Source organism: Papaver somniferum, chromosome 10, assembly GCF_003573695.1.
Source record: "Papaver somniferum cultivar HN1 chromosome 10, ASM357369v1, whole genome shotgun sequence".
Classification (NCBI taxonomy): domain Eukaryota; kingdom Viridiplantae; phylum Streptophyta; class Magnoliopsida; order Ranunculales; family Papaveraceae; genus Papaver; species Papaver somniferum.
The window spans coordinates 6,601,339-6,626,206 of record NC_039367.1 but is presented as its reverse complement, the minus strand read 5'-3'; the positions used below and the strand labels follow the sequence as shown (position 1 = coordinate 6,626,206).

General features: G+C 35.4%; 1 protein-coding gene and 2 long non-coding RNA genes across 6 annotated transcripts; 1 reads left to right on the top strand and 2 right to left on the bottom strand.

The window, feature by feature from the left end:
• Window positions 1–7,416: 7,416 nt before the first annotated feature.
• LOC113316984 lies at window positions 7,417–9,049 on the bottom strand. 2 transcript variants are annotated; one of them, XR_003343155.1, is made up of 4 exons: window positions 8,905–9,049; window positions 8,660–8,703; window positions 8,247–8,448; window positions 7,417–8,076 (listed from the first exon to the last, which is right to left on the bottom strand). It is a non-coding gene; the product is annotated as an uncharacterized LOC113316984 (long non-coding RNA). The 2 variants fall into 2 exon arrangements; XR_003343154.1 differs by having other exon boundaries at window positions 7,417–8,448.
• A 582-nt stretch (window positions 9,050–9,631) lies between these two features.
• Window positions 9,632–13,349, bottom strand: LOC113319180. 3 transcript variants are annotated; one of them, XR_003345190.1, is made up of 7 exons: window positions 12,385–13,347; window positions 11,467–11,699; window positions 11,273–11,352; window positions 10,702–10,831; window positions 10,392–10,558; window positions 10,258–10,295; window positions 9,636–10,021 (listed from the first exon to the last, which is right to left on the bottom strand). It is a non-coding gene; the product is annotated as an uncharacterized LOC113319180 (long non-coding RNA). The 3 variants fall into 3 exon arrangements; XR_003345191.1 differs by having other exon boundaries at window positions 10,804–10,831; XR_003345192.1 differs by lacking the exon at window positions 10,258–10,295 and having other exon boundaries at window positions 9,632–10,021; window positions 12,385–13,349.
• A 7,330-nt stretch (window positions 13,350–20,679) lies between these two features.
• LOC113317511 lies at window positions 20,680–24,383 on the top strand. Its single transcript, XM_026565635.1, has 7 exons — window positions 20,680–21,233; window positions 21,311–21,397; window positions 21,484–21,696; window positions 22,318–22,482; window positions 22,575–22,628; window positions 22,727–22,873; window positions 23,775–24,383. The coding sequence occupies exons 1-7, from the start codon at window positions 20,868–20,870 to the stop codon at window positions 24,150–24,152; spliced, it is 1,410 nt and encodes a 469-aa protein (XP_026421420.1). The 5' UTR covers window positions 20,680–20,867; the 3' UTR covers window positions 24,153–24,383.
• Window positions 24,384–24,868: the final 485 nt, after the last annotated feature.

Here is a 24,868-nt window from a genome sequence, read left to right as displayed (position 1 = left end):
GTAACCTAGTGACAGTAGTGTTTGAAATTTTAAACTTAGACAAACCAACTTGTACCGGCATTTTTTTTCGACTTATTCAAGTATTTTCTGTTTTCTCGACGATTCTCAGTTGATTCCTCCTCCTCTTCCTCCGCCTCATATTGGTTGGCGTAATGCATTTGGCTGTTGTAGTTAACAGTATCGTCATCTTCATAACCATAGTCTTCTTCCTCATTATCATTACGATTATCTACTTCATTATTGATATTAATATTGGAATTATACTCTTCATTAATTCCTCGGGTATCTTCTTCTGGACGATCTTCAGTGTAATGAGAATTGTATATGGGATTTTCATTTTCATGACCTTGTGTATTGTCTCCAAATGTTAGGTTACCAAAGTCATAAACAAAGTTACTCACTGGCAACCTTTGATATAAGATTTCAACTTCTGGATCATGCCATTCGTATGGTGGAGGGAGAGGCTCTGAATTATTAGCTGCTTCCTCTTCCAATTCATTTAACCAATGTTCTTCCTGAGGTAAAACTGGTGTTTCATCATCCCCTGCTATCCAATCAAGCATATTTTCATCTGTCAGCAGGCTATGAACATCGTGGACATCGATGTTATGTCGCTTTGCTTTACCTTGAACTCTTTGCTGCTCCAATCTTAAATTGTACTGAACATATACCAAATCGTTTATTCTTGACGAAACTAAACGGTTGCGTAGTTTGGTGTGAATTCTTTCAAACACACTCCAATTCCTCTCGGATCCAGACGATGTGTTTGTCTGGCTTAGTATCTTTACCGCAATCCTCTGGAGTGATGGAAACTGAGCACCGTATGACAACCACCAGCTTACAGGATCACCTTGCAGAGCAGCCAATCTTGCTGATGGTGATGCAAATTGGCCTTGCATCATTTGCATTCTTCCCGCCTAAAAATATCAAAAACTGTGAATAGAAATTCTATAATTACGAAATTAATTGTTAATAAAAATTCACACCTCTAGCATGCATGTCGCTTGTTCTTGAGGGCTACTAATCATTTTTGATATAACTTCACTGAGACAAATTTTGGGCTGAGAAATTTCATTGTTGATGAGATTGGATGCTGGGTTGTAGATATAATATGGATTCAGAAAATGCGCTGCAGCATGAAGAGGAGAACTCAACTGATCTTTCCATCGTCGGTTAATCACACCTACAATAGAATTATTTCGAGTTTTACCCAAACCCTTTCTATAGTTTCCACACATGTAGCAAGTGCATGAAACAAATAACCCATGGTAGGTTTATCTGAATCCAAGAAACGGATCATTTTCAATAAAGGACCAACCATCATGCATGCATTTTGGAATGTGTGCCAAAACATCTCATTCAAAATAATGTTTTTCACATCTTTAGCCGTACGAGTTTTTCCTTCTGGCGAGTTCACAAATTATTGGTCTACAAAAAGACTCTCTATTGCATTACGTTGATCAATGATACTTTTGATTGCGATAAAATTTGTCGCAAACCTTGTTAAGCCAGGGCGCAATAGATTGCGTCCCCCAGAATGTTGTCTGAATCTAGCAAGAACCCAACCATGATTATAAATAAATTTACTGATTTTTCTAGCTTCTGAAATCACACCTTTAACAAAGGGGAACTTTTCAGTATCTTCCAACATTAAATCCAACACATGAGCTGCACAAGGTACCCAAAAAAATGTACCATACTCTATGGCCAATCTCATACCTATTAAAACAAAATGAGAAATGAATTAATAATACATAAAAATAAACAACTGTAATTAAATTAAGTTGTAATAGTTACCTGCGGCTTTGAATTGGGATCCTTGATCAGTTACTATTTGAACAATATTTGTCGGACCAATATATTCTATAACCGGTCTGAACAAACTCATCAAATACTCTGCTGTCAACCGATTATGCTCGATGTCAACGCTTTTCAAAAATGTTGTCCCATGGCCACTGTAAACTAAGAAGTTTACAATCGTATGGTTATTTTTGGTTTTCCAACCATCTGACATGAATGTACACCCATACTCTCTCCAATAATTTCGTTGGACCGACACCACATCCTTCTGAATCCTTTGTTTTTCCTGCCTTAATAATGGGTTCGACAACTTATAGGAAGACGGAGCTCTGTATGATTTTCCGAAATTTGCAACTGCATTGAATGCCTCGTGGTACTGAGTTGAGTTGGCCATACTGAAGGGAATATCATTAGCATAGAAAAACGTCCAACAGAAGAATCAACTTTTTCCCGGCATGTTTTACTTCTCCCGAAATTCGCCATGCTAGGTTGAGAATCCCTATTAGTATTATATTGTCCTCCCATATCTACATACATCCTAGGTGCTTGGTGTGGTGTACGCATTGAAGAACTAGGTATGTCCATAGAGGCCTGTGGACGCTGTGATGTACCTTCTTCGGCATTAGTATTCTTACTTTTTCGTCCAAAAAGGTTCTTCAACTTCGATAACCCGCCCATTTTCTTTTGTGTTACCGGCGCTTGTTCTTCTTCATCTATATCATGCACAGGGTTCCACGGTTCATTTTCATACATATCTTGAATTTCTGTATCTTCATATTCAGTTTCTGGTACTCGTTGCCGTTTTGCTTTGTTTCTGTCTTGCACCCATACTTTTGCTAAATTTTTAATCTCAGGTGGCACATGCATGCAGGGAGTAATTGTACCTCTTTGTTGTGCCAAATGCATTTTGAAACGCGAAATTCCCGCAGACACTTCTTTTTCACAAAAATTACACTTCAACTTTTTACCATCACTCATTACAGTACAATATGCATGAAAAACATCTCGTTTTGCAGATGTTGATCCTTCCATTATATTCTGTAAGTAGGAAATTTCACATAGCAATAAGTGACATATATCAATTCATCATGCCATTTTTTTTATAAAGAAACAATGATTTTTTACGTGTCAAATGATTCAAGTTGATGGACTATTTAATTATGAATATTAACATTTATTAAAACATTTCTTAAATAAATGATAATAAAATGAACCAAAAATCTATATTTCTTAAAACATTTCTTAGATAAAAATGAAACATTTATTAAGTAAATATACGTTAATAGAATGAAACATTTCTTCACTTAACATTTCTTAAATATTTCTCAAACATCATGAAAGAAAAAAACATCGATATTTCTCAAACATCTATATTCACTACTCTAACATCATGAAAGAAAAAAATGATAATAAATAAATTAATAACGTATTAATAAATTATATCTCTAATTGAATGAAAAATCTACAAAAAATAATTAATATTACCTCTTAAACTTGTATTTGAGAAATTCAAAATGTAAAGCATTCCTTTGAGCAAGAAGCAGAGAACCAGAGAACCAGAGGTATTGATTTCATTTCAATTCTCTTCTTGTCCTTTTAAAGCATTCCTTTGGGCAAGAAGACATAATAGCTAGAAAATCGAAATATTCTTGAAACATTTGGAATCTCGTTGCATGCGTATATAAGCACAGGCTAGCTATGTCTTTGATCATGAAACCAACTACTCTTTTTACTTTTTTTTTTGTTTTATTTCTTTAACTTTTGAGTCTGAACTCTAAAGTACAGACCACATGTAGCATATACTGTACACACCTCCAAATGCAAAAGAAAAAGATAAATCGACTCCCTGACTTCCCTCTCTCACTCTCTTTTTCTCTAGCTAGTCTCTGACTCTCTTCCTGTTGCATTCCTTGTTGGTTAGTCTTGTAGCAAGTAGCTAAGAGCCTAGGAGTATTATTTGACAACAAAGTTTTGACTGTTTTTGAATCCGAATATGCATTATTGAAATATTGGGGAATGCATTGAACTATTCGAGTGACAACTTGAACATATCAAGTGGATAGTGATAGTATGCGTGTATAAATATTGTCGGTAGACGATAACTACAATGCATTGTTATAAGTCATAGACTTAGGGTTGTGAATTTTACTAGATATCCATAAATTTGTATGTTAAAAACCCATAAACAAATAAATAAAAAATCAAATAAATAAATTAAACCAAAAAAAATGAAAAAACGTAGTAACAACGTTATTTAGACCCGTTGTAACCGTTTTCACAGCTGTAATTACCGTTACATAGGAAATTCAGATCACAAATTATTTATTTTTCTTATTTAACCGTTATCACACCCGTTATTTTAAAAAAAAACGTCAAAAAAACGCGTTTTATTCCTATATAACGCGTTTTTGACCCAAAACGTACTCACACCCGTCAAAACACGTTATAACGGTCACGCCTAGTACCTGTGACCTGGGCCGTGACCCGTTTTTCGAACCTTGGTTAAAACCTCTTCAACCCTTTATAAAAATTGAAACAGCGGGGCACACCAACCACACCCAATATTTCGATTAGCAATCTGTATGGACTAACTCCAGTATACTTTCAAGAGAATCAACTAGACTCAATATTAATAAAGTATATCAAAGAGTTATATCTCTCTTTCTCGATTCAATTCTTACTCAAGCAAATAGTAATATGCGAGTCTAATTGAATACAAGAGAAATCACTTGAACAGTACCAAAGACCAATGTTCAAGTATCAATCAATTTCAATCAACAACCAACGGTCGGATTTCCAATTGATTGATTCAAACGCACAACCTATGATATTTCAATTATATAACAAAATATAATGCGAAAAATAAATAACACAGACACCAGAATTTTGTTAACGAGGAAACCGCAAATGCAGAAAAACCCCGGGACCTAGTCCAGATTGAACACACACTGTATTAAGCTGCTACAGACACTAGCCTACTACAAACTAACTTCGGTCTGGACTGTAGTTGAACCCCAATCAACCTCACACTGATCCAAGGTACAGTTGCGCTCCTTACATCTCTGATCCCAGCAGGATACTACGCACTTGATTCCCTTAGCTGATCTCACCCACAACTAAGAGTTGCAACGACCCAAAGTCGAAGACTTTAATAAACAAATTTATATCACACAGAAAAGTCTAACGTAATAGTTAAATCTGTCTCCCACAGAAATACCTACAATTTTTTTTTCCGTATTTTTATAAATCAAGGTGAACATGAACCAATTGATAATCCGGACTTATATTCCCGAAGAACATCCTAGTATTATCAATCACCTCACAATAATCTTAATCGACGCGGCGAAAGAAGATATTGTGGAATCACAAACGATGAGACAGAGATGTTTGTGATTACTTTTATATCTTGCCTATCGGAGATATTAATCTCAAGCTAATCATTACGATTGTACTCAACACGATAGAATCAAAAAAGATCAGATCACACAACTAAAAAAAGTAGTATCGTCCTGGCTTCACAATCCAAATGAAGTCTTCAAGTCGTTAACCTGGTTTACAAGAAGGAACCTAAGGTTAAAGGAGAATCGACTCTAGCTAATACAACTAGTATCACACAGGAGGTGTGGGGATTAGGTTTCCTAGTTGCTAGAGTTCTCCCTTATATAGTCTTTCAAATCAGGGTTTGCAATCAATGTTAGCTTAGTAACAAAGCGTTCAATATTCACCATTAGATGAAAACCTGATTAGATTCAAGCTAATATCTTTCAACCGTTAGATCGAAAACCTAGCTTGTTATACACAAATGAAATGCACGATTTTAGGTTTATGTAACCGTACCCAAACATGTACATTTGTTGGTTCAACAGTAGTTAACCAAATGGTTAGCCATATGAGCACTTTCATATCAACCATATTCTTCTTCACCATAGCTAGTTCAAATGAATCAAATGAACTAGTTAGAGAGTTGTTCAATTGTATAAATCTTATATAACTATACAAGACACAATCGAAGCAAAAACGATTTGATTCACTCGAATCGATTCATGAACTTTATAGCCACGGTTTACAATTTGCATTCCTTAGTTAATATAAGTATAAGTTCACAAATAATCGTCTTTAGATATAACCAACTCAAGTTCGCGGACTTAAGTTCCCGGAAGGAGTTCACAAACTCCATCAGATATTCTCGGGATGAGAACCTCTGCCAGTTCGCGGACTGGGTTCGCGGACTGAGCTCACAGCTCTTGTTCTGGCTTTCTTGATCAACAAAGTACGCATACTTTGGTTCAAGGAATAAGAACTTATATATATATATGTGTTTCCACACAATGCTTATATCCAACAATGGTTATATAATCTAAACTCTCATTTCAATCATTGAAACATTCTTAGAGGACGTTATATAGTTGTTATTCACAAACCATTTTTCGTCAAAGCCATTTTCAGAGTGATTAAAACATAACATGACTTTCGTCACTAGGTAAAGATGAACTTGGCCAAAGCGAAATCTTACCAACACATACGGAGTATTTCGAGAAATAGATAGGCGAGATAAACTCAGCTCGAAATAGCAAATGTGGAAAAATCAAATTCTATATAGCAAAACGACTTTTGTCTCAAGATAGGAGATAGAGGAGATAGACTTTTGAGTGATAGACAAGTTCAAGTCTCCACATACCTTTTAGTCGATGAAGTTCCACCAGTTCCTTGAGTAGTTCTTCGTCTTGTATGATGATCGTCATGGAGTTCTTGAGCTCAACTATATTTTCTATCCTAGTCCGAGACTTAGTTATAGTAGACTAGAAATCAAGACTTATAGTTTTGATCACTAACATTGACAAACATGCTTGAGATAGCAACGCATGCGAGTTCGACCGAGCAGTGCTCTAACAAAAATATTATTCCAGCAACAAAAAGGATAAAAATACTATATACGGTGTAGTATGGTAAAACCTAAAACCCTTTGTGCAGTAATAATAATTCATGACGGAATGTATTGCACTCAAATTTTCGAAATAGTTATTCATCCAATGCATATTCCTATGAATTCCAACACTCTCGTAGCACTAACGTGCATTGCATTTTAAGCTGGGATAATTATTCATTCAGTGAAAATAATGAAAAAAGCACCTGCCACTTTTGAAGTTAAGATAGCCTAATTAAGGCACGTAGGATCTCCCTTTAGCAACATCTTTTGTATAACTTTGAGCCTTTTCCAAGTAACTATATATGAAGTTATGAACACTACAAAAAAAGAATATGAGGGTGGCGCAACCCAAAACCGGGAGTTGACGTTATGGTAACTACTAAGCACTGATGTTTATTGTTATGCATTCGGAGTTAGTGAACAAATGGTAAGACTAACATATGCCACCAACAATATTAATTTAACCCCACAAACTTAAGCATTTTCCACAATTGGGTTAGAAATATTTCATGGGATACTAAGCACAATTTGACAAATATAAAAAAGACATGATCACAAATCAAAAATGATCATTGGAAATTGAAGGACTTCAGCTTTTTCTCAATTAGCATTCACATCTCCTGTCTTTTTTAATAATGCATCCTTCAAAGGAGGAGAATTAAATCACAATATTGCAAATTATATTAGTAAAACGTTTTATAAATTTGTACTAACATTCACAACATACTATCTACAGGGCTTTTTTCGGGGGGAAAACTCAAAGGGGTGAAAGATCAACGCAGTGAATAACACCGATAAATAATAAAGGAGATCTCCCTGATCATTGACAGTCAAAGGAAGATATTCTTCACCCGCTCCCATGGAGAATTCATAGAGTTTTGCAACGTATATTGATATTTCAAGGCACAATTGTGTTACTTTCCTCTGTGTGTGGGTAGGTTTTCTCAAGTATTTTGATCTATTCGCTGCATGATAGGTATGGTGGCTTCAGTTCTAGCACAACCACATTTTAGTGTTCCTGCTTAGTCTCTGTGGTCTGCGCAAAGCCATAGCGGTTAAGATCGACGACAAGTAACACACAAATGGATAGCATAATGCCTTTGTTTCGTTAGTTTTAAGTTGCACGTTGTAGTAATCAAAAGAATGAGGAACAATATCGTGTACCAAGTGCCACAATCTCATAGCAACCATAACCTGTCGTGAAGAGAGAAAAACAACATATGAATATCATATTATTGGTTGGCAGAACAAAGCAGTTAATGAAACAAAGTATTCAGTGATTGCCCAGGCTAGCACAATTGTTCCTTTTTCGGCTCTGCACCTCTATTGTGAATACAACCTCATTGAATCTGCAATAGATAATTAAATCGCATGAGATATCTCGCAACGCAATTTCTTTGAACTTCTTACTGAACAATGTAAGCTCTCTCACATACCGGCATTCAAACATTAAAAAAAAGTTACCTTGAATACGTACAGATCTAAGAGACAAAGAAAAAATTTACAATAGTAACTTGACCTTTTTACAGAAACATGCTACTCTATTTATTAACTGAAGGGTTGACCCTGGAGATGAAGATCTTAGCTTGCTTGAGCTAATCCATCTATCGATTCTGTAGCAGGAATGGTGTTAATATCATGAAAGCCTAAAAAGTGTTAACCCTTCAATTGTAAACATGTTTCGCCAATTTTTCTAATTTGTTGATGTTGTTGTTGTTGCCCTGTAAAATCATAAATATTTAACACCAAAATTCCCATGATCAAAGCCTAAAATAATTGGGAGCTTCTATATATTGCATAATTAAACCCACAACTGATAATAACTAATATCCTTCATAGACAATATAAGTTCGAAAATAATTTATGAAATTAACATAACAAATTTCCCTATCAGAAAATGAAAGATATTTAACGGGAACTTAAAAACCTTACCAATTAAGCGAAACAACCATCCAAAGCTAAATGCGACAGAAAGCCTACAAGGAAAGAAGGAATTCCAGAATATGACTAGACAGTTGTATCATTTGTTCATATTCTAAAAATTCATAAGAAAAAAGAATCATTAGGTGGAATATTTTTTTTACACCCTTACTTGGGAAATTCGAAATCAGACCTTAAAAGCCTATATTGAAGTGATCAAATATCAAATTCAGAAACATTAGAATTTAAGTATTTACTTGATCTGGTGTATCCATAGCGGAAGAACAAAAAGAACACAAAGATGTTATTTCGAATCATGGTTCATGATCCAGATATAGTAACGGCTCCCCATAGGCAGGATTTGAGAGTGGTGAAAATGAAGAGTAACGTCTGAAGAATAGGGGAAAGAGTAACGCAAAGAATAATGAGAAGATTAACAACCACTATGAGTTTTATTTGAGTGTTATTGAGTGTGAGAATAAATAGCACGATCTTGGTCGTTCGTTATATACAGTGTAGATCATGATTCAGATTTACTAACGGCTCCCCATAGGCAGGGTTTGACAGTGATGAAAATGAAGAGTAATAACCGTACCGGGTTTTATTTAAGTGCTATTAAGTGTAAGAATAAATAGCGGGATCACTAGTGGAAAATGCAAAATAAAAAGTCTGCCAAAAAAAGCATTAAAACCTCTAAATAGGATTGTTTCTGGGAGCCCCAATCTTGTAGTCTTATTTCTCGACTGTTTTTGAGATTCTTTCAATTTTTTAAATTAAGACTTCCTTCACCAGTAGTTTTATAAAGGCTGGCCGACACAGTTGTTTCTTTAGTTTTATATAAACCCTGTAAAAGCTAATTTACAGATTTGGGGAGTCTTTAATATGGGATGAATAATTTCAGAAAAGCTGATTCATCTGAACCCCAATCCGACTACAACCGAATATTACGAATTCCGTGAACTGAAATTAGAAGGTCACTGCATAAACATATCAAAACATTCACCATTTCATTCAAAATTTGAAAATTATTGTACAATATAAATTGAACTGACACTAAGTTCAAAACCACAGAAAACTCTACACAACTACTGAGTTCATACCATTTCAGTTTCTTAGTTTCTTAAAGATGTATTTTCTTACATTTGGTGGAAACAAACCTACAAACGATGAAATAAACTAAAACCAGCAAAAAGATGAACTGAGCTGCCAAACTGACCGAAATAGTATACCTACAACAGACATGATTGCAGATCTCGAGCAATGTAAAAATAGTTACAGGATCCACAACTGTGAGTCTACGGCTTTGACACTCCTTGCCTTATTTATCAAAACACGAGATCTTCCTTATCCAGGTTAATAATCTTCCTAACTGATCTGCAATAACCCCAAATAAAAAAGATAAATAACTATCAGGGTAAGTGACAGAAGGACATCATAAATCATAATTACAAGCCTTGAAAACTGAACAAAAATTTTTGGTGAAGGAGAAGTCGGTGATGATAGTACAACAATGGTAGTGTAATAAAAAATTCAAGTAGCTATTGCAAGCAATAGTCAGAGAAACGAAGTTTTAATGTTGGTGTTCATTAACTTGTAAAGAAGATTTATACCTGACAACATTCTTCAATCTTTGGATTTAGCTTGTTTTCTGATAACATGAAGAGGTGACCATGTGTTCATCTCTCCATGTACATAGAGAAAATACAAAGAAGCAAAATTCAAGTATTCATTCAATAGTTATTACCTGATCTCCATCTCAATACTCGTTGTCAGAAACAAATGTTGAAATTACCGGAGATGAATTTGCGGATGCAATAACACATACAGATCTTCATAAGCATTCACATTTAGGCATGATCTTTTGAGAGATTCTACAAGATGTTTTTCAATGTGAACTAGGAGGGTGTGTACCTAAAACAACAATGCATACGAGAGTTATTCCAAATTGGACTCACCAACATTGTCACTAACAATACCCACAATCCAGAGACATGGCGTATGTAGTAGAGAGAACCAAGTTTTCGATTAGAAGTTAAACAGACGGGATTGCAGACCTTATCAATAATCTACATTTAGCATTCAGATATTGAAAATTAACATGCTCAAGCTGAGATGAAGTGCAACCAATTTTATTTACACTGGAAAATCATCATTACCAGCAACGTCATCTTTCCTTGTAACTTCCTGCACATAAACGATGATACTTATTGTTTGGGTCTGGAGCATTTAAAAAATAATACATACAAGAAGTAAAACAAAATTTAAGTCCTGATTCAGTTAAGATGACATATACAAGTTGACAGAGATACTTCAAAACAAACATTATGTGCACGAAAGAACTCCAAGACTAAGGTATTCCACTAATCCGAACTGACATGGTGTATTCAATTGAACGGACTTTAAAATTGCTTCAAATTAGTAACATGCCATTATTTTTCGAATCCATCCATAAGAAATCCAACCGGCCAGAGGTAATGCACCTTAAGTAGTCCTATACTAGATAAATTAAAGGTGATCCAAGTGCATGTGAGACTAACTAACCATCGACTCCAACCATTATTAAAGATGAATCACATCAAAGAAAAAGTTAGAAGCATTTTATAACCCAGCAACAATATTAGTTACCTGACTCTAAATGGCTCCTATTGTCACAAGCATGCCCATTTTCAAGACTAGCACACTGGAGCAATAATGTACCTCTCACACTGCAACAACATAACAATGCATCAGTTTTGGTTTTCAGCCTATAAAATACAGTAGATAAATGACTAAATCAACTGTAAAAAAAATTAGATGGATAATTTTAATGGAAGGTTTACTTTAATGTGGAATTATTGATTTCCTCCTCCCGCTGTAACTCGAATGTCCCTTTACCTCATGACTCAACAAACTTCTTCCAACCACCTGCAATTTTGACAATTGAGCATTGTAATGTTGATGAGCATAAACAACAAACAAAAAATATGAGAAATCAGTTTAGTGCCTCAACAGGGGACTTCCTTTAGGCATAGTTCATTCTTTGTTCTCCCCCGTAAGACTCTTCTCTATATATCTGCAATTAAAACAGACAAAACCTTTAGTTGATGATAAAATGGATGCGTACTAGCATCGTTTCAACTTCTCAAAATACATATGCAATACATAGACAGTACATATACTTTGTAAACACAAAGACAAAGTAGATTCTGTTTTAAAGCTATTAGATGCGGTCCCAATCTTAAGAGAAACCACTGAAAAAATATCTTGTCAACTATAAAGTAATCAATCAAGCAATGGTAAAGCCATCGATAATTGGGATGTTCTATGGCTCCCAACTTCCAAATCTAGAATCCTACAACAGAAAAATGCCAAAATAAGTAGTTGACCTCACTTTAAAGTTTACTAAAGTTCTGGTACTAAGCTCACTTACCATCTTCTTATTTCATCAATTTCATCGACATATCAAAATTTAGCATCACCTATATATGTAAAGATAGGTACCTATTCATAACAGAAAAACAGAACAAAACTAAAGGAGACTTTTCGCAGGTACCTTCCTTATGACTTCAACTACAGGAGAAAAACTAAGACAACATTTTAACAATAAAACTGGATAAATAATAACCAAGCTTTTAGGGTAGGTAACATAATAAGAATCGAGACTTGTAAAATTGCTCATAATATCAATCTGGATTAACAAGAATAATCAGTAACCTATACGTACAAAAGGGTGTAAATGTATAAGAAATCGCAATTACCTGTATAAGGTAAGCTTCATTTTCAACAGCTTCATTTTCAAGCTTAGTGTATTAGGTAATCCTAACTTCAAAAGAGCCAAGCAAATCAAAACTGCTAGCATACACAAACAAGAGCATAACAAAAGGAAGCCAAACATAATCAGGCCAAAGTCAAATATCATCAACATATACTGAAGTAGTGGGGATCCAGAAAACAAATCTCCCATTAAGTCACTACGAACATAAATCACACAAATATAAAAATTAACACACATTACAACCTTCATTGCTATTGACAAATTGAGAGAAATTGAAACAACATGGATAAGATTTCAAAACAAAATGAAATTTCAGTTAGAGAACTAGAAAAATCAACCATTCAGTAATCATTAGAGATATTAGTTAACAATTCGAGATATAACAAAAACCCCAACTGAGTAAACGAAAAAAAAACAACCAAAATTCCAGTCAACAATAAGAAATTACAAATCCTGAATAACCCATAGAGCTAAAATCAGTTGGATCTGCACCCCTATTAACAAAAACCCTAACTGAAAAATGAAAAAAAAATCAGTTGAATGTTCATTAAAGATGAAAAAAATCTCAGAATTCTGTAAGGGGTTTCTTCAATTCGGTTAGGGGTTTTTACTGGTATTTGTTCAAACCTAAAAATCATAGGAACGAGTTATGGTTTTGATCAAAGATTGAATTAAAAAATAGACTTAGGGTTTGGTAAATGATAATAAGAGATTGCATAAAAGCCTACAGGTGAAAGCGTGCAAGGGAGTAATTTCGAGAAAGAAACATGGGAATGAATAGTGGTGATTATTGCTAACTAGTATTGGAAGGACCGAGTGAAAAGCAGATGGAAGTGGACGATTAATTTTTTCTTGCAGAGTTTTTCCTCTATAAGAGAAAAGTGAAGAGGGAGACGAAGGGAAAGATAAGATCGATATAAACGAGGGAAAGAGAGAGAAACCCACGCAGTCCTAATTGTATTCCTTCTAGAAGCTTTTTTATTTACAAAACTATCTTAATATATTAAGTCTTCCGTCGTAGTTCGATTCAGTTTTTGGTACTTTTTTTAATAAATACGTCTACTTCAGAAAGACTGGCTGATTAAGAGCACCCTTGGTAGTCGTTTTTATAAATCCTAATCACACTTAAAAATTCCATTTTCCACTAGTGGATCTTGATTGTACTTTATATATCCCAAATGTAGACTTCGTCCAACATGATCTTACAAAGAACCCAAATAAATAGCTAAATCACGGTCGTCTCTTATATATCCAAATTATAAATTTCCGTCATTTATTAAAAACACCATCGTCCCTTATATATCCAAACTGTAGATTTACAAACAACCCAAATAAATAACTAAATGACAGATGATTAATAATGGTTTGCCCAAGTAATAACTACCATTAAGAACTTTTTTGGCATAGTAACATTGCTTAATGTGAAAATAATGCATTGATTTTGAGACGGCTGTTTGCTGAACATTACATCTACTGCCTAGATTGGTCTATCCATCCATCCCAGTATAAGCTTGACTTAAGTGGACAGTATATATAGGCACATTCGCCGATACCTGTGGTGTGATCACTGTGGTCACTATTGCCAATTTCTCAAGCATACAGTAATAAGTGTGATCACTGTGGTCGGCTAGTCCTTTCAATCCGTGTCCCGCTATTAAGGTTCGTGACCCACCAGGTTCTGCGCTAATTCCCATCTCTCCTGTAGCCTTGGTAAAAGGTTGTTTCGACCTTCACTTTTTGTTGCTGAACCAGAGTCTCCGCTTTTTCTAATTTTTATTACTCCTATTAGGAATGAGCTTGGCACTAGCATGCTGAATTTGCTCTGATAGTTGAGTCTGGCACTAAACACGATCGCATCAGGAATGAATACGTTCCCAAGAAGCTGAAGGTCGTACCCATCAAGGAGATGCTCACCCAACATTGGTTATGTTGGTTTGGACATTTACGCCGAAGACTTCTGGATGCGCCGGTTCGCGTAGGACACATTTTGCGCGGAGAGGGTAGGATAAACGTAGAGGCCGACCGAAACTTAGTGGGACGAAAAGGTGAAGCATGACTTGAAGAAGCGGAACCTAGCTGAGGATGATGCACTGGATAGACAGAAGTGGAGAGCAGCAATTCATGTGGAAGAGGTAGGATGTCTGTTCCCAGTTTGAGTTGGCCCGTGTATGTATGTTTGCGCACAGCGTGTCCATTGGGAATGACTTGTCTCGGGAGCTCGTGTTCCTCTTGTCACCACGGACATGAGTTGATAGTTCTTCCTGAGACGGTTGTTGCTCGATGGACAATACGTGTTGGCGTATGAGTGATGTTCGGTTTTCGAGTGCTTATTGGCTCCCCACTCCGAGTGGTGAACGATGAGCCCGATTACCTCTTCATGCCCGTGTCGTACCCAAATTTGGTTCATGTGTTACCTATTTATCGAGTAGATATCGATAGTGTCCCCCGTTTGTCGCTTAATCTTACCTATCGTTGGTAAGATAGATCTTTCGCGCACAGCGTGCCCGCTTGAAACGATTTTCCCCTGGTGCTCGTGCTCGCCTGGTCTTACAAGCTTGGTTGGCTTGTTTTACTAGTGACAATCGTTCCTTGAGCGACAATACGTGTTGGCGTATGAGTGGTGTTTGGTCTTCCCTGCTGGTTGGCCCCCCGTTTCATGCGTAGACAACAAGTTCGACTACCTCTTCAGCTTCTTCCCTGAGTCGCCTGAGGGAAAGACTCGTTTGGTCCCTGTACTTATCTGCCGAAAATTTATCGACTATTGCCCCTTACAAGAGTGACCATGTGAAATCATCCTAGCATATGTGAAGGGAGGGACTCCCTCCTGTGCCTATGCAGGCAGCAGGATCGTGAAAGAGGGGACTCCTCCCTGTAGCCCTGCATGTCCTGGGCAGGGATAAAATGGATGTTATTTTAACGGTCGCGAATGCGTAAATCCTACTAAAATGGTGTTACCATTCCCTGTTCCACCAGCGGCACGAAATGCGTCAAGGATTTATTACTGTCTCCGACAGATTGCCCAGACAGGTGAACCGACGTAGAAACTTAACCATATTTTGGAGATAAGATCTTCACGAGATATTATCTCTGCGCTACCTGATACTTGCTATTGGAAAAAGGGCTTTGATTATTGGTTATTGGATTAGTTGAGTCTGGCACTAGGCTCGCTCTGAAACTTAGATCATGGGTCAAATTCATTCAGAGACAAAGTGGAGCCTGGCCTGCAAGCATCAACGACCTGGCTGAGGTCCTTAGGATAGAACTGATCTCCGTAGTAGCGTTGAGGTCTATTGTGACCCATGTCACGCGTGTTTTCTAAGAGGAGCCTGCCCTTCTCATGATTTTATTTTTGGTGGGCAAGTGAATCATTTTGTCTCGTAAGTATCAACCCTAAGCTTTTTTTTCTAGGTAACTTTAATATATTCACTCCCCTCCATAAAGCAACCATGCCATGGTCCCATGGCAGCCTTTGTTTCCCAACCTACCCAAAAGGTATGATTATTTCTTTCACTCTTTTACTGGTTAATGTATTTATTTCATTTTAAATTAAACCAAATATTATTTAAATATTAATACGTCTTTCATCACTAAGGGCAATTCCTATGGTAATGGTCAGATGAAATTTTTTGTTGAGCCAGGTGGATGGCCAAACATGCTTTTCCACTATGGTAAGGCATTGGACGGTTGATCATTAAGCGCCAGATCTTACATCACATGCTAGCGTTGGAAGAAAAAGCGCAGGCGTTGGAAGAACATACGCCGGCACTCAAAGCACAAAAGCGGGTATGTAATTTAGAACGCTGGCATTTGTAGAAAAACGCCAACAAATAATTTTTTTATAATTTAAAATTCACTTTATACCTCTATAAATTACCATCATTTTCAAACAATTCACTCACACCAAAATTCACTTCTCCTGAATTTTCTCTTCTAAAATCTATTTCAATTTTTAAGTTTATTGTTGGTGAAAAGGCGATCACACTTTTTTGCGATACAAAACTTGAAGTTGTTGTTTCTAAGATATGTGGGAGCTTATTTTTGTGATTCTCCATTAGTTGAGCGACGAATTCCGATACATTACACGAAATTACACTAAAACGATGCGCCAATCCGTGAAAATCACGCCCATGAATGTTCACCGTTTCAGCGGCGAACATTTCATAAACTTTCTCCTAGAATGTCGATTGGGATACATTCCTACCGATATCGGCAACATCTTGTGTGTGAAAAATGTAGGCTCTGCAAATAGCTAAATCCTTTTGTTGAGTGTATCTAACATCACGAACTTTCGGAGGCATTTTTGTAGATGATTTGAGAGTGAAAAATGTGTGAATTTAGAGTTGAAATGAGGAGTATTTATGGAACTCAAAAATTATAGCCGTTAGATCACAAGAGTTTCCAGTCGTCCAGATTCAGCCGTTGGCGCTTCTATGAAAAACACGACGCTTCCAGGAGAGACGCTGGCGCTTTAAGCAAGAGCGCGCGTTGGGAAGACAAGCGCCAGCGTTTTTGGCTCAAACCCCAGCACTGGTGCGAAGCTCGCCCGTCCTTTCATCAAGCGCGCGCTATGTGTTTTAACTCAATGAACAACCCAACAAATTTGTTGGTTTGAACATCCATTTTTCATGTTTGTTGAGTCCATAATGGGAGAAAAATGAACAAACTTGAAGTTTGTCCATTCCATATGAACTGCTCTAAGTACGTGAAATTTCATTTTGAATTAAATCAAAAATTATTTAAATACTACCTTCGTTTCTAAAAAATAGGTTGGTTTGTGTGCAAATTTGCCTCATATATTTTATCGTTGTTTACAATTTTTCATGTCAATAATTGGCTGTTATCATGTGTATAGATGCACAAAATAACAAAACCTTATATGTAGTTCTTTATCCTAACGTCTTTAGGGGCGACCCCGAAAGAATTAGGGGTGACTAATAAGACAACAAAGGTTGGAAAATACTTTATATGTCCCTTCATAATCGGTAGTTTAGTATTGGTTTTATCAACCGATTGTAACTATGTTCTTCTCTTCTTTGCTTTGTTTTGAAATAATTAAATTTGGGGCTACTACCACAATTGGCAGATAAAAAACATAATGAGACTCCTATGGATTTGGTTCTGAAGGCTCCTATGGATTTAACTATCCTAAATATGGATGAGGGGGGCCTAATTTATTATCAAGATTACAAAAATATCCTTTGATAACCAAAATAATTACCAAACTTAAATCTAACTGAACCTAAACCTAGAAGAATAAAAATCGTATCTTTTTCTTCCTCTCTTTTTCTTCCTCTCTTTTTCTCCTCCATCGCCTCTTCTTTCTCTTTTTTCGTTTTTTTTCAAAGACGATTGATCCTCGATTCTCAGCCAGTAATAACTTTAATTGGGTAAGAACCGGAAACCCAACCCTTTTTTATTACTTTTGATCCCATGAATAGGTTAGATTTGATTAAACTAGAGACTGAAAAATTAGTTTCAGAACTGAATACGGTTGGGAAATATTGATTTCCCAACCGTATGGTTGATTTACGGTGGGAAAATATTGATTTATTCACCGTAAAAAATTTGTACGGTTGGGAAAATATGAACTCCCAATCGTAAATGAGTTACCTAATTTTTGTATACGGTTTGAAAACCTAACCGTAAGTTACCCTGGATTTGTATACGGTTGGGAAAATATGAACTTTCAACCGTATGTTTTTTATACGGTTAGGTTTCCTAACCGCAACTTCAATTCTCAAAAGAAAAAAATTATCCGGATTTTTTATTTTGATTTTCAAATATTAACTATAAATCAAATGATTAGTCTAATCTTATTACAAATTTTATCACTAATTTTGCTTAATTTAGCTAACCTAATAATTAGTTGTTAATTAATCATTGAGATAAGGGGTTATGAAATTACTATTTGATGACCCAGTTTTTTGTCATCTTGTGAGTCCTCGTAACCAAAATTTTGGAGCCCCAATAATAGGTTTCTCAATAAACGTCTAGAAACTTCCGATTATGAAAATAGAGAACTCAAAATTCCATTGGTCTTGAAAATTTTGAATTTGGGGCTGCTACCACAATCGGTAGATAAAGAACATCACGAGACTACCGATTGTACAATCGGTAGATAATAAACATCACGAAACTACTGATTGTGCAAATGGAGAAACTCAAAATTCCATTGGTTTTGAAAAATTTGAATTTGGGGCTACAACCATAATCGGTAGATAGAGAACATCACGAGACTACCAGTTGTACAATCAGTAGATAATAAACATCACGAAACTACCGATTGAGCAAATAGAGAACTTCGAATTCCATTGGTTTTCGAAAAATTTGAGTTTGGGGCTACTACCACAATCGGTAGATAAAGAACATCACAAAACTACCGATTGTATAATAGGTACATAATAAACATCACGAGACTACCGATTGTGCAAATAGAAAAATTCAAAATTCCATTGGTTTTTGAAAGATTTGAATTTGGGACTACTACCACAATCGGTAGAAAATTAACATCACGAGATTACCATTTTAACTACCGATTATAATTTTCGTAACACACATCAATATAAACTACCAATTGTAGTATTGTCTAACGATTATAGAAATCATTTTAGACATTTCAAAAAATTTAAGATAAAGGGTGGCTTTATTTTAATTTTGGATGACCTATTTGTATCTTATTAATCTTCCTAAATTCGTTCGGATCGCCTTAAAAACGCCAGGTTCTTATTACCCATGACTCGCGGAGGAGTTCTGGGCAACTGTTCAATCAGCTGAGAAGATTTTTTAAGACAGCCAGGGAGTGCAGGAATGGCAGTTGAGTGGAAAACATCATTACCCAAAGCCCCAAAAATAAAGAAACATATATTTAGGCTACAACTTTGGCGAAGCTGGGTAATTATAACTATGATTAAACAGAAAAAAGAAAATCAAATTAATTACGTCGTGACGCACTTACAATTTAATATTCTGTTCACCTTTCCTTAGCGGAAAGTGTATTTTGTTATCAATTATTAGGAATGCTGAGGCAGTTGTAAATTCTACTATTCGATACGTAGCTGAATGACCGGAAGTAGAGAATCTAGAGATCCAACATATAGCCTGCCAGACCATTCGTACTCTTTTGTTTTGAGGGTGGTGTACGCAATGGAATGTAAGCTTTAGGGATTAATTGTTTGACCATGACATCATTCTGGACTACATGACGAACATAATCCTATGTTAAAACAGAACATAAAATATAAAGAAAAACAGAAAATTAAAATTCCGAAGGTGGTTTGCTAAATGATGTTGTTTAGACCTCGAAATGCACACATGGGCTACAAGACTCATCATGCTTGCACACATAAATATGTATTCCACATTCTTCTGTCGCAAGCGGATGGTATTGTGAAGCTACATGGGCAAAGGGCAAGTTGCCAGGTACTCAGTCAGCATACAATCATTCACATCTGTACAGAGATGAATACATAACTCATCAACTAAATTGGCGATCTCAAATGCTAGTAAAAATTATTAGCTGTCAATATTTGCCTTGAAATTGGCCAGTCTTTTGATTTTTACTCACCACTTTAGTTAAAAAATAAAATAAAAGAAGTTTCATTCGCAGCAGGAAGTTTGTATTGTAATTCCTGCAAATTAACCACAGTTGTATAAATTTCAGATATTCGATTTTGGCCGGCACAGTTGGTTGGTATAGCCATCATGCATTATGAGTGGAAGATAAAGTCTAGTTGAAATGTGCTCTCAACTCTTGAGCATAACTTGAAGCATTTCCTTCCATTGAAAAATACCAGTAAGATTTTGTGATCATCAAGATTGCTTGACCATAATGAAGGGTGGATATTGCCTTTTCACACTTACTAAAGTTCCTCAAGTATAAGTAAAAGTAAAAAAATGGAAAAAAAGAGAAAGTGAACCCGAACCCGATTGTAAAATAGCCTGACCAGACAGTAGGGGACATCTAGGAGAATGAGAAAGAAAGAAGCATTCAGACAAAGCAAACAAGTATCAAGACTCAAAAATAAATTCTCTTAACAGATGGGAAAAAGGTGAAAATTTGTCACAAACAATAGAGAGATAAAGCTTATTTCATTCCAGTCTTTGTATTGGAGAACGGAAACAAACCCTTTCTTTAACTCTACTTTTTGTTACCAAATTAAACAACAAATATCTAATTTACCCCAATTTCTATTTATTTTTTTACCATGACAATTTTTTATTTATTTATATTCAAATGGAGGAAGTCCTAGACTCAATTTTTATGTGATTTTTAAATCAACCTCGTGCCTGAACGTTTTGTCTGTCAGAGCCCCAAGACCAAATTATTTGTAGCTCAGAGTTCTAGAGGCAGAGACAGAAACAGTGAGAGGAAGTGGGATTTGTTATTCTTCTGGATATAGGGGGAAAGAGAGTGAGACTACTACCGAGGTTTTTTTTTTTTATCTGGTGGCTTATTTTTTGTACAAAATGTTGGTGTTGTTTTTTCCATTAGAAGCGGAAGAAGATTATAGAAGAAGACAATACAAATGTATACAAAAACAAACAGTTTTAGAAGCAGAAGAAGAAAGAATTTACAAACATTCCAAAAATAATAGTATGGTTTATTCTAGTTCCAGTTGTAGCAATTACAATATTCATCATAAAACTAGCTCAATCATTTCCATATTTGTTAGTTTTCTTCTTGTTTTTTCCTCAACAATTCCCATTGTTTTAGCAGAAACCCATGATCATAAAAATAATCAAACATTTAGACCACTTGAAGAATTACAAAAACTTAAGGCTATCAATGCTCATCTCAGGAAAATCAATAAACGTCCTATTAAGACAATTCAGGTAATTAATAAACTTCTTCTGTTTTCAAGATTCAATCAGATTTGGCATGGGTTTGATCCCTTGTTTCTTGTGTGCAGAGTCCTGATGGTGATTTGATTGATTGTATTGTAACTCATGAACAACCAGCTTTTGATCATCCTAATCTAATAGGACAGAAACCTCTGGTATTTATACAATTTCTTTGTTTCTTGAAAATGTGATCGCGATTAGGAATTTGATTTTCTTTTCGTTTTGGGTGTTTGTTTTGTAGGATCCACCAGAGAGGCCACACGGACATAATCCAAAGGGACGAGTATCAGAAAGTTTCCAGTTATGGACATTTAATGGAGAAACATGTCCTGAAGGAACAATTCCGATTAGAAGAACTAAAGAAGAAGATATTCTAAGAGCTACTTCTGTGAATACATTCGGAAAGAAGATTACTAATCATTTTAGACGTGATTCTTCTAGCAGTGATCATGAGGTTAGTGATGCTTATTAGCCAAAAACGAGAATAATAAGTACATTATATATTTTCAAAATGGGGTCTTGGTTTTGGATACTATATCGAAATTGTTTCTTCTTTCAATTTTCGCCAAATCTGCTTAACGGATGAATGAGGAGAGTTTGATAGATTGGTTTTCTATTATCGAAATTGTTACTTCATTTACTAAACAGTAAGTCTATTTACGTTAACTCCAAACTTCCATAGCTGTTTCTAGCCAGCTACTAAGTCTATGAGTACCATAAATTTTCTGCAACAAGTACCCTCCTGCTTTACATTAAACTCTTCAACTAACACTAAAAGTCTATATAACCATTTTTTTTTTAAATTTGTTTACTGATCTTCTTAAATTTGTTTTTACCATGGAGTATTTATTATAGGGGAGGGAGGGTCGGATCACTTGGTAGATCTCACGTCGAACCAGCAAGATATGTAAAATAAACATATTCCCCATAAAAAAAATTACCTATCAATAACAACACTCTCAACGAAAATCAGTAATTCTTGTGATTTTAGACATGTTAAATAGCGTGATTCGGTACTCTTCTTTAATTTGTACATAACGAAAACAATTTTGTTCTTTTATTTGTGGTATTTCAGCATGCAGTTGGATATGTAATGGGTGAAGAATATTATGGAGCAAAAGCTAGTTTAAATGTATGGGCACCAAAGGTGACTAATCAATATGAATTCAGTTTGTCTCAAATGTGGGTGATTTCTGGTTCATTCGGTGAAGATCTTAACACCATTGAAGCTGGTTGGCAGGTAATTATACTCATCCATTTGGATTTTAGTACAATGTATTTGCTACTTGAATTCAAAATTTATATTTTAATGGAGGGTTTTATTTACCTCAGGTGAGCCCTGAGATATATGGAGACAACTATCCTAGGTTCTTCACTTACTGGACTGTAAGTATATATCTCAGTTAGAGTTAGATAATCCATCTCCACTTTTGTTTTTGTTTCTCGAAAACTATGGCGCTAATTTTTGTAATAAAAACTTGCAGACGGATGCTTACCAAGCGACTGGTTGCTACAATTTGCTTTGCTCTGGTTTCGTGCAAACTAATAATAAGATTGCCATCGGAGCGGCAATCTCGCCGACATCGTCTTACAATGGCGGACAATTCGACATTAGTTTATTGGTTTGGAAGGTAATTTACAATTTCCGGATCAAAAATTTAAATTTATTTAATTTTTTACTCCCTCCGTTCTTTTTTAATATGCCGGTTTCTATAAATAAAAGTTTCAAAAAAATAGGCCAGTTTCCTAATTGGGAAAGTCAAATGTTATTTTAATTTTTGGGACCACTTTTCTCTTAACTTCTTTTGATGACAAGTGTCATGTGGACCACTTCACTTTGCTTCTTTTGCTAACAAGTGTCATGGGGACCATTTCACTTCACTTCTTTTATTGACAAGTATCATGAGGACCACTTTCAATGATTAGTTCTCTTAATTTCCTTAAATTTTGCCAAAAACGAAACTGGTCTATTAAAAAAGAACGGAGGGAGTATTATTAAGGTTTATATTATACTTTTGAACTTTAGAAGAAGAAAAAAAAAAGTAAACAAGGGCTTAAGAAGTTATAATTCACATCGTCTACTACAATACTGCTTACATACACTCACAATTGAACCGTATCTGAGTATCAAAAAAAAAATTGAACCATATTTGCCTGTGTTAAGAGTTAAGACCGTCATTCTAGTTGCATGCTGCAGTGCAGGCATGTTAGAGAGGTTTTTCATACCTGAAATGACCGAGATAACCTTATCTTTTTCCTCTTTTCTCTTGTATAAAATTTAGATGCTGTTCTTTTCTAACATGCGTGTAAAGAGCTGCCATGCTTCTTTTGCTTTTTTCCTTTTTCTATTTATTCCATCAAGTTTGAGGTAAAACTTGTCTTTTACCATTGACCACAGAGTTTTTCATGTTAAGATTTACTAGTGTCATTTTAGGACGGTCAATCAACAGACTGGTAATTCACCTCTGTACTCCAGAAAGTGTATATATGTCAAACTATATACTTAACTTATACCAAATTTGCATTGTTTAGGATCCAAATCATGGGAATTGGTGGCTTGAGTTTGGCTCGGGATTACTAGTTGGATATTGGCCAGCATTTCTATTTAGTCATTTAAGAGATCATGCGACAATGGTACAATTTGGAGGTGAAGTTGTCAATACGCGACCATCAGGGTTTCATACGCCGACACAAATGGGTAGCGGTCATTTTTCAGAAGAAGGGTTTGGAAAAGCATCATATTTTCGAAACTTGCAAGTTGTAGATTGGGATAATAGTTTAATACCTTTATCAAATCTCAAAGTATTAGCAGATCATCCAAATTGTTATGACATTCAAGGAGGTATTAACAGCGTATGGGGGAATTACTTTTATTATGGAGGACCTGGAAGAAATATGAAATGTCCTTAAATTGAATCTCAAAGGTGAAGGGGCTTCGTCAATTTCTTTTTACAAATTTTGGTGGGTAATTTAAATTTCAGATTACATTTGTTCTTCTCTTCTAATCCAATTTTTTCCTTTTCTTTTACTTTCCTTTTTCAATTTCTAACAGGTGATCCACTAATTTGTCACCTCTAGGGATGTATTTGTAAATTTGGAAAAAATGAAATAGTGAATATATACGTTGTTTGTGATTTTCTATTTGGGTCTTAAGTGTACTCTGATTTCAGTCATTATAATTTGTGATCGGGAAATATGTTTGTCTAGGTTTCAATAATGAAGAAAATATGTTTGTTCATGATTTCAACCGGTATGTAGTGTAAGAACTGATAGACCAGTATTAAATATGAACAATTAATTCGGGTATATCGAAAATAATTGGGGGATGTTTTACTGTTTATGCCGGCATGATTTTTCAACACCGGTAACCAAAATTGGCATGATTTGTCCATATCAGCATGAACAGTAAAATATCCCCCAATTATTTTCGGTATGCCACAATTAGTCCTTCTAAAATATATCAACAAACAATGTCACAAGTAATAAAATATAGTACTCCCTTTACTTTTGGAAGAAAAGCACTATCGCATTTTTGTTTTGGCCTATTTCAAAAGGAGATTTTGATTACCATTTGAACCTCAAAATTTGCATATTGTCTTAAATGACCGAAAGATTGTTCACGACTC

Excerpts from the sequence above, each read along its gene's own strand:
- LOC113317511 (XM_026565635.1), top strand. The coding sequence starts at position 20,868 with ATGTTGGTGTTGTTTTTTCCATTAGAAGCGGAAGAAGATTATAGAAGA. Across the intron at positions 21,697-22,317 it reads CTTCTAGCAGTGATCATGAG|CATGCAGTTGGATATGTAAT; the intron begins GTTAGTGATGCT and ends GTGGTATTTCAG. Across the intron at positions 22,874-23,774 it reads TTAGTTTATTGGTTTGGAAG|GATCCAAATCATGGGAATTG; the intron begins GTAATTTACAAT and ends TGCATTGTTTAG.